This window comes from Frankliniella occidentalis, unplaced genomic scaffold, assembly GCF_000697945.3.
Source record: "Frankliniella occidentalis isolate FOCC.00 unplaced genomic scaffold, Focc_3.1 Scaffold47, whole genome shotgun sequence".
NCBI lineage: Eukaryota > Metazoa > Arthropoda > Insecta > Thysanoptera > Thripidae > Frankliniella > Frankliniella occidentalis.
This window is the reverse complement of record NW_026267177.1, coordinates 1,179,893-1,189,731: the sequence shown is the minus strand read 5'-3', so window position 1 is coordinate 1,189,731 and position 9,839 is coordinate 1,179,893. Positions and strand designations below refer to the sequence as shown.

At 59.6% G+C, this 9,839-nt stretch overlaps 1 protein-coding gene across 3 annotated transcripts in view; it reads left to right on the top strand.

Annotated features, from left to right (window-relative positions):
• LOC113207914 (uncharacterized) overlaps nucleotides 1–9,400 on the top strand; it is a 67,766-nt gene extending 58,366 nt beyond the window's left edge. The window contains exons 4-13 of one of the 3 annotated variants that reach the window (XM_052267179.1): nucleotides 2,099–2,349; nucleotides 2,661–2,878; nucleotides 3,598–3,753; nucleotides 4,579–5,026; nucleotides 5,117–5,477; nucleotides 5,738–5,894; nucleotides 6,143–6,154; nucleotides 6,390–6,688; nucleotides 6,804–7,158; nucleotides 7,510–9,400. In XM_052267179.1, coding sequence (XP_052123139.1) covers nucleotides 2,099–2,349; nucleotides 2,661–2,878; nucleotides 3,598–3,753; nucleotides 4,579–5,026; nucleotides 5,117–5,477; nucleotides 5,738–5,894; nucleotides 6,143–6,154; nucleotides 6,390–6,688; nucleotides 6,804–7,158; nucleotides 7,510–7,976 — 2,724 coding nt within the window. In that variant the 3' untranslated portion in view covers nucleotides 7,977–9,400. Of the gene's footprint in view, nucleotides 1–2,098; nucleotides 2,350–2,660; nucleotides 2,879–3,597; nucleotides 3,754–4,578; nucleotides 5,027–5,116; nucleotides 5,478–5,737; nucleotides 5,895–6,142; nucleotides 6,155–6,389; nucleotides 6,689–6,803; nucleotides 7,253–7,509 lie in introns of all 3 variants that reach the window. The other 2 variants (XM_026424673.2, XM_052267180.1) reach the window with 2 other exon arrangements.
• Nucleotides 9,401–9,839: the final 439 nt, after the last annotated feature.

Here is a 9,839-nt window from a genome sequence, read left to right as displayed (position 1 = left end):
CGCCCTGTCGCGCTGGAGAGAGTACCACTGCTAGGGGGCGCGCTATAAAGAACGCGATGTCCGCGCCCAGCAAGTACGTAGGGGCGACCCAACTCAGCTCTTACTAATGGCAGGGTAGAGCAGGGTGTCGATTTTTTCGTACCTTACTTTGCAGCAGTAGTGTTCGCATATAAGTATACGGGGTGGTCGACATACCCCGCGGACAAATTTTTGTGTTGTACTGTACCGCATGCAGACGTGCAGGCGCACTGTCGAAATTTCTGTACCAAAAATACAGCAAAAGGACGGTTTGATTGTAAAAATGCTGTAGTGCCCATAAGACTCCATGTTAAAGGATACTGTACTTTGTACCTCAAAATACTGTACCTTACTCAGTACAATGCGATCAGGCAAGGACTTGACCAGTTCGTACTGTGGTTTTTTCTGAGATTGCGGTCTTGCCTACCGTTTTTCACCACGGCGCGTTATAGCACTTAGCCCACTGCGAGTAGGCAACGCGTTCTCACGGCTGCATGCTGCATTTACAGTACAGAATAAATACGAAACACTGCCCTCGGCATGTGGGCCACCCTGTATGTTTTGTTTTATTGTACAATGCGTTCTCTACACCTCGCGCGTTCCTTTAGACGACGTACCGGTGGGCACCGAATGAAAGAGGGTAAGATTAGAAGAAAAATAACGAGAGAGACAGACAGACACGGACACACAGAGAGAGGGAGAGAGGAATGGCGCATTAGAGAGGTGGGCACGTCGGTGATGATGAAAAGTCTGGACGACTCGTCACCGCGCACAAAAAGGGGGCGCGAGTCGGGGTCGGGTCGGGTCGGGTCGGATGGACAAAAAAGAGAAGAATAAAGAAAAAAAATAGGAGTAGAGAGGAGGACAGAAAGAAATGGAATATGGGAAGGAGGCATGATATTGCGTGGCGCCCGGCCCTACCGGCGGCAGCCCGGCGGCAGCCCGGCGGCAGCCCGGCCTATTCCAGAGCCACCTCCAGCAGACCCTCTCGCATTCGTGACACCTGTATCACGTCCAGCCCCAGCCGCCCTTTCATTTGCCTGTGTTGTGGCAACGCCTGCGCGCCGCTACCCCTCCCTGTGCCGCCCGCCTGTCGCCGGCCCACGAGTGCGACAGCAGCAGGAGCTCCTCTAGAGGGAGCGAGAGAGAGAGAGAGAGAGAGAGAGAGAGAGAGAGAGAGAGAGAGAGCTAATGCCCCCTGCCGGCGCGGTAATGGTTATCGTTATATTAGTGGCGCGCGGCGCGGAACGAGCGATTTTCGGCCGCAGCAACACAGAAGGGAATTACACGACCGTCTTTTCGCCGTTTTCTCCCTCATTTGCATGAATGGAACATATCGACGTGTAGCGCAGCCGAGCGCAGCGCAGGTGAGGCAGGCCGCCCGAGGTTTGTTATTTGTGGCGGCGAACACGACGCGCGGGCGGGGGCGGGTCGGTGGCGGGTGTACATTCCTAAACTACACACCGCGTGTACAACGTTACCGCGCTCTCAAAGTCCGCACCGAAAAGCCCAAAGCCCTCCTGGTTCTGCTTCAACAAAAGCGAGTTTGTTCCGTTCGCTTGGTTCCACCCGCGTGCACCGCTGTTCCGTTCGTAATGCAATAATGGCGCTGCCAGGCGGAGCCAGGCGGAGCCGGGCGGTGCCAGGGCGGAGCGCGGAGCGGTGAGCGGGCAGGGCGGGCAGGTGTGCGTTCCACAATAATAAAGAGAAAAACTTGGTCCAGACTTCCTCCTCTACCCTCTTACCCTCCCCCTCCCCACAAAGTGGGGCGGAGCGGGTATTAGGCGGGGCAGGGGATGAAAGAATTAAGTTTATCCTTCACAATGCCTGCCGGCGAGCCCGGCGGCCGCGCGGCCCGAACACTTGTGCGCCGCCCGCTGTTTGGCAACCCCCGGCCCGGCTGCCGCTCCCCCCTGCGGTGCCTCGTGCCCACGCTAGATCAAAACAATCCGATAAAAAAAATGCGTTTACCGTAGCAGGCGTATGTAACGGCCTTCTTTGTGGTCTTGGGGGCAAAACTCCGCGCTGCGGTGTCTGGCCTGCTCTTTTAAACGCGGATCTTCTTTCTCTCTTGTTGCAGATCATCGACGGCAACGCCAAGTCGGACCTGAGCAACCGGAAGGAGCCCGGCGAGTTCTGCGGCGAGTCGGAGCAGCCGCAGACGTTCATCTCGGAGACGAGCTTCGTGCGCCTGCTGTTCCACACCGACAACTTCACGGACCAGACGTACCTCAGCTTCGACAGCCGCGCCGAGGAGGCGTTCGAGGTGTACCTGCGCTACGGCCAGCACCCGGAGCTGTACCCCAACCGGCGGGGGCAGGTGCTCGCAGGGTGAGTGCTTACCCCCGGTGGCCCCGCTCCCAACCACGAGACCGACCTCGATTTGTGTTCAATGTAGCGGGACCGTGACTCTCTCTCTCTGGTTCGGTGACATGAAATGAAATGTGTGTGTCTCGGCGGCCTCGACTGCGACCCGCCGCGCCCCCGGCCTCCGCCCCGGCCTCGGCCCCCGACATTGCGATTGTGCCGCCCCAGGAGAGACTGGCCCGGGCGCGGCCGCCTATCGCGGTGTCATCTCATCCCAGCAGCCCCCGAGGCGGAAAGCTCTGAGACGTGTGTGTGTGTATTGTGTGTGTCGGCAGGACCTACTGCGAGCGGGTGTTCCGGGACTGCAAGCTGCAGACGTGCTACGTGCAGAGCCCCGCCTACCCAGGCGTGTACCCGCGCCACCTGCACTGCCGCTACCAGCTCAACACGCGCCTGCCCTTCATCAAGCTCTACATCGAGAACGAGGAGTTCAACATCGACGGCCACCGCTGCGAGAACATCATGACCTGCCCCATGAGGCCCATCTCCTCAGGTAAGGGCCGTTCCCTTGCGCCTCCTCTGCCTATTCTACTCCTCGAAGAAAGCGTGCCAAATAATGTAATAAGAAAATGGTTGTCTTTATCAGTTAGTTGGTTCAAGTTTGTCTTCTTTTCATTAGTCTGCCAATTGGCACAATGGAAGCGACACTCGTTGGCGGAGGTGGAAAGGGAGGGAGGGGGGTGCTGTTCAGGGCAGCCGTCGGCAGCCATCCGCAGCCCTGCCCTTTCCCTACCCCTTTCGCTGTCCTTGTTACTAGGCCTTTCGCGCAAGCTGCTGTTGCTATGCCATCTTTGGGAGGAAGAGAGGGAAGGGGGTAAGAGAGAAAAAAAAGAATAAACGAGCGAATTACCGCGTCACTACCGTAGTATTCCATTTTTCTTTTCGGGCGTTAATTAAAACTTTCTGCTAGAGTGGCCAGAGACGCCGACGTCCTCCTCCGCGCCACGAAGACGGGCTAGAAAGGGTGGCAACTAAGGAGCAAGAGAGAAAAGTGAGAGGAAAAATTAGAGACGTGGAAAAGAGACGGGACATGGCACTGAAACAATTGACGGAAGTTTACGACACTTTGCTGGTGACCTCCCCGCCCTGCTGGACGCCCTCCGCCCCTTTTCCCGCCCTCCCTTGCCCTCCATCCAGAACACTTCTATATTTACAACAGTTTTCTACCCTTTTTTTCACCAAATCACAATTTTTTGTCTTTACACATTTCAGGTTCCCAGAACTGCCCGTACGACTACATCCGGATATACGACGGCAAGAACGAGACGGCGCCGGTGATCGGCACATTCTGCGGGATGGGCAAGTTCCCCTACTCCATCATCGGCACCGGCGAGGACCTGTTCGTCGAGTTCGTGACCTCGCCAGCAGGTGAGGACACAACACTTGATACCGCACATCATGGGTCTCTTAGCGCGGCCACCACCCACGGGACGGCACTCACCGAAACGTCTTCAGCCAGGCGGAGTGCCTCTCTGGGCTGTGGTAGTGGTAGTAGTAACGCGGGAAAGTGGCGGCATTTGAAGGCGCATTTCGCATTCACCTGCCGCAGGCAGGCCAAGGGCGGGCCGAGGCCAGGGGAGTCGTGAGGGGAGGGGTAGGCGGGGGAGCATGGGGTTTTGTAAATCATGACAATATTTGAGAGGTGCTGCGGCGGCGGCGGCAGGGGCGCGGCGCCGTGGAGTCATCCTGTTAAGCACGTAGGCGAGGGAGGCAAGTGCCTCGCACTTCCCTCGCTCGCAGGCCTTCTGCCGGGGTGGAAGGGGGGGGGGCTGAGGACGAAAATGTGGCTGTGCATGATAATGGCGCGGCGGGGGCGCGGCGGGGGCGCTGCTCCACGAGCCGCTCGACGAGCTGCTCGACGACGCCGTCGTCGTCTTCTTGAGCCTCCGATTGAAAATTCATGCCCGTCTGCACGTACTTAGCAGCGGGGCCGTGCCGGGGCCGTGCCGGGCACGTGACCTCCCCGAGGTGCAGGCTCTGCGCCCCGCCCCGCCCCGCACCGCACCGCCGCGGCGCTGGGAGGCGCCAACGAGAATGATAGTGGTGTTGTCGCCCTGCGGGAGCGGCACGGGAGGGGGAGGGGGTCGTCAGCAATTCTTGTCGGGGTCTCCTTGCCAATTTGCGTATTAGCAGCGGGGCCCCGGCAGGGCCACGGGAGCCTCCTGACGCGGCCCTCTCTGCTCCGTGTTCCAGGCCCGCTGCTCAACACGGGCTTCCACTTCAACGTGGGCAACTGGCCCGGGCACGTGGAGCCGGCCGGTGAGCGGTCGGGCGCGTGCGACTGGAAGCTCACCAGCCGGGCGCTGTCCAAGTCGGGCGACTCGGAGGGCATCTTCCTGTCGGTGGCGCACTGGTACCCGCCGCACACGTCGTGCACCTACCTCATCCAGGGCGAGCCCAACCAGATCGTGCGCCTGTACTTCCCGAGCTTCCGCATCAACCGCATCGAGTCGCCCATCGAGCCGTGGCAGGGTGACTGCGGTGAGTCGCTCACGCTGTACGACGCGTCCTGGCCCGACGACTCGCGCATCATCAAGACCTTCTGCGACACGTTCAGCCGGGCCATGGAGAAGCACGACTTCGTGTCCACTGGGAACGCGCTGTTCGTGCGCTTCGAGTCCAAGACGGGGAGCTACTCAGGGTAAGTGCGCGCTCCAGTGTCGTAAGTTTCTTCTGTCTTTCGGCGGAAACGCGGGAGTACAACAGCACTCTGCCGACTCTGCTCCCCCAGGTCCTCTCTCTACTACTGGGCGCACTACGACTTCTTCAACAACACGCACTTCGGCGAGCCCGTGTCGGGCACGACGTGCGACGAGACATTCTGGTCGTGGCGCTCGCGCTCGGGCGTGCTGCGCTCGCCGCTCAACACGCTCATCTACAAGCAGGGCGCCACCACCACCGCCCCCGAGCGCTCGTCCACCGCGGCGGGCGCGCTCGTCATGGCCGCCCGGGCCGTGGCCGTGCAGCAGGCCGCCGACCAGCAGCTGGCGGCCGCCCTGCCGCCCAAGGACGTCAAGTGCACGTACCGCTTCGTGACGGACAAGCGGCTGTACGCCCGGGTCATCCTTAACATCCACTCCATCAACTTCAAGGTGAGCGGTCCCTGCGGCCTGCGGCCCCCGTGTAATTCGGAGCTTCCCTCCGGCCGTACTCTTTGCGTGGGGAGATGTCCCCTCCGCACGGCCAGCCCCGGGGGCCCTCTGGTCCGGCGGTACACCCCCCGCGCCCCCGCCCCGCCTGCCGCAGCTCCACTTTATTGCTGTTGTTGAGTCGACTTTCCTCTCGTCTGTCTCTTTCTCTAACTAACACCGCCCCCGCTCTCCCCTCTGCTCTGCCCCTGCCCCGCCCCCAGAGCCCGCCGTACAGCTCGGCGACTTGTGGGGAGTGCTGGTCCGACAGGGTGGACAAGTTGCTCGCCTGGGAGCCGCAGCCCAACGCCACCGGCCCCTCGGAGCCGCCCACCAACAGCAGTGGAGGGGCGGTGTGCATCTGCAAGAACAACGCGTACGGTGAGTTCACTCTGCCTCTCTCGGAGGCGCGCCCGGCTAGTGCCTGCTCTCTCCTGTCAAATATACCCCACCCTACCACCAGGGTTTTCATTATTTTCTGGGCTCTCTGCCCCGGTACTACAAGCAGAACTTACCTACCCGGCTGCATCCGACTCAACAAACTTATTTTTCTTGGAAACTTTTCAAGTGAAGGGCTGTAGAAACTAAGCAGCGTTGTGTTCAGACTCGATGTGTTTTCTTGTTGGCAGGTGCAATAATGGGTACGTAGCCTTTCCAACATCATCCACACCAACAACAACAACAGCCTTCTCTCTTTCTCGTGCCGGTCACTCTCCACTTCACGCTACACGACCTCAGTCTGCTGTCTCGGTCACTTTGTACCATTTAACTCGTAGACTCATAGCCATAGCAACACTGGGGGGCTCAGGGTTCAGTAGAGGAGGCCTAACTTCTGGGCTGGAGATGCACTCTGTTGACGCTCCCCTCCTGCTGCAGGGGGCATCGGGCCGCTGCGCATGGTGTCGCAGGGCGAGGAGCTGGCGCTGCAGCTCATCGTGGACGGCGCGGGCGCCACCTCGTCGTACTTCAAGCACCCGGGCCCGCTGTTCGAGGCCCAGTACCAGTTCATCCACGGCCCGCTGTGCGGCCCCACGCTGCACCGGGCCTCCGAGGAGGGCGACTTCCTGTTCCCGCACCTGGAGGCGCTGGGGTACGCGGAGCCGCCCCGAGACATCCACTGCATCTGGGAGCTGCAGGTGCACCGCGGCCGCGACCTCTGGCTGCACTTCGAGAAGGTAAGACGCGCCTCTGCGCGCGACCCCGCGCCCGCGCGGCCTGTTGCTCGCGGCGAGTGGCTCTGAGGCGCGGGGTAGCGCCGCGCCCGCCTCTGACGGACTTCACTTCCCACAGGTCAAGTTTCCGTCGCGCAACTGCTCCGACGGCAAGATCGAGGCGTACCTGCCCGGCAGGGTCCAGCCTTTCCTCACGGTGTGCGGCGAGAACGAGACTGCGCTCCGCACGCTGCCCATACTCAGCTCCAAGGAGCTCAACGTGTCGCCGGAGCACGAGCCCTCCGTCACCATCCACTTCACCGCGGCCACCACGCCCGCGCGGACCGCCTTCAAGATCGAGTGGACGCAGCTGCACCATCTGCCGAGAAACTCGGACGGCATCCTCATGACGTCCAAGCTGGTGGAGCAGCGGCAGGAGCCGCAGCAGGCGCAGCAGGCGCAGCAGGCGCAGCAGGCGCAACAGCAAGACCAGGGTGCGTCCGTCTTGTACAGTAGCCGTAGCCGACGAGCCGACGTCCACCACACTCAGTAGACTTGCGCTGCCTTTTTCTTGAATTTTCATCAAAGGTAACTGATGTTTATTTTTTATGATTTGGCATGGTTTTTGTCATTTTGGTTGCGAAACGCATTTTGCCCCACCTGTTTGAATTGCACGTTGGTGCCATTTGGAATTTCCTGCATCGCTTCAATCGCTCCGCGAGGTTTCTTTCGGGTTGTGCATTGTGTAGCATGGCGAGGAGGTGATCACACTTGTGTTTAAATGAAGTTTACCCACCGTCGCACTGCTCGACTGCCTCACTGACCGCGAGTCTGACATGTGCCAGGTGGTGCCGCAGTGGCGCGGCCCGACCCGGACCAAGACGATTATGACGACGATGAGGATGACGAGGAGCCCCTGCCGCCCTCGACGCCTGCCCCGACGCCGGAGCCGGAGCCGGACTCGTGCGGCTTCCTTTGCCCCGGCGACTCCGGATTGTGCATCGCGGCTAGCTTGGTGTGCAACGGCGTGGTGAACTGTCCCAACGTGACGGCGCTCGAGTCGGCCGCGGCTGGCCTGGACGTCGCGGACCTGCCGTCGCTGCCCCCGGGCGCGTTCGGCGCGGGGGCGGGCGGCGACGAGGACCCCGAGACGTGCGCGCGCCCGGCCTCGGCCGCGCTCTCCATGGCGGCCTTCGTGTGCGGCGTGGCGGCGGGCGCCGCGCTGGCGCTCGTGTGCGGCGGGCTGGCGTGCTGGGCGTGCCGGTCCTGCAAGCGCGACCCGCTCGACGACATCGGCTCCGTGCCCTTCTAGCCCCACGCCCGCGGCCACGCCGCCGCCTCCACGTCGTTTGGGCTCGGACACCCGGGCTGCAGCTGCGGCAGCTGTCCGCAGCAGCTGTGAGGCGTGCACGTGTGCCGCGGAGCGTGGCCCGCCCGCGCCGGCCAGCGCGCCCGTGCAGGACAGTACCGGCGCGGCGGCGCGGCCAGGCCCAGGGCGCGCGGACGCCGGTTTAACTGGGCCTGGGCCGGTCAGCGACCTCGCGCTGCGCCGCGCCGCGCCGTGCCCGGCGCCGCGTACGATTCGACCGCACCTCGGGGCCCGTGCGCTAACTGGGGCCAGGGGATCGGGGGCGGCGGCGTCGCCGCGCAAGTTGGACAGAGACAGGAGTGTGAGTGTGAGCGTGTTGTTTGAAGCAGCGAGTAAGAGTGCGCCTCTGTGCGCAACTTGTTAACACTGCGGGCCTGCGACAGGCCCGATGTGGCGTAGGTCAGGGTGTCGTGACTGCGAGAAGACAAAATGCCAGTGGGCGAGGCGTCGCGAAGAGTGGCGATGACGCCTCGCGACCAGGACGTGGTGCAGTTGTACTGCGTGTTTTTATTATTTTTGTGTGAAAAAGAGAGTGAGGGAAAGCGGTGGTCAAAGCGTTTACGATAGGAGAACTTATTTTTGTACTCGTCAATGTTTTTCCCTCTCACCTTGTCTTATAGGTGTCTATCTCCTGGTGAGGTAACACTCTTCATTGGTTTTGTACAGTTATGTGACTATATTTAAATGTTAGGACCAGTCTGGTCCTTATTGTAAACTGCTCCCTGTGTACCATCTTCCTCCCTTTCCTCTCCTATATCAAGATGATTATGACTTGGGGCAGGATTTCTTAATGTTGTGATTGAATCCTATTTATTTTAAATATGTTTTGTTTTTTTAAACAAATATACGAGACATTAAGAAAATTGCATTTTATTTTTCTGGGTTACATTTTTTAAATAAGTTCTTCCATTCAGGAATAAGTCTGATACCTGATTGTGTCATTAAGATAAGATTTAGCCATATTTCCGACGATCAGTCATCTGTTTTGCTTTCTGATGATTGACAATTCATGTTGCTTATAATTGTATTTTTTTTTATGTTGAATGTTAGAGCGCTGATCCATCCTACCTTGGTGACTGTGTTCAATGTAATGCTACAATTACTTTTGGACACCAAATTTGTGGTTTAATGGGACTGTGCAAAGACCAGATAACGCTCTGGCTATTTTCTCTTAATTGAGACAAATACAGCGCGGGATACTTGCCTATTTATTGTTATAACTAGGCCGCATCGGGTGATCAATTTTAGTGTTGTTTTATTTATTGAGAGACAAAGTGTGCGCGCGTGTGAGTACGAATGCTTTTGTATGTGTGCGAACAGAGTATGTGTTAATTTTAAATACGAATTAAATGCTGGGTTTTCAATAATTCCGTTTCATATGCATGTGTCGTCAATATCGTCCTTTCGAAAATACTGCGTTTATTATAGACGCCACAAATATTACGGCGTCAGAGAGAACCTAGACCCCCTCTCCCCCTCCCTTTCCCAAGTTTTCTGCCCCGGCCCGGCCCGCGCCCTTCCGGTGGGGTCCGACAGCGACACACCCTAGGCCTGCCTGTGCGCAGGGCCGCGCCGGCCCGGGTCACCGGCAGTGCAGGCGGCGCATCCGCGCGGTGGCGGGCAGTGTGCGCCTCTCTCCCTCTCTGTCCATCTCTTTCCTACCGGGCCGAAGGCCCCGTATGAGGGAGCGAGACGGGCGAGAGTGACAGCGGTGCTCTCTCGGTGACGGCCCCACCGTCCGGAGGGCAATTGAGAGCACACCGTGCACGCCCCCTGCTCCCCTCCGACAGGAAGTGCCCATGCATG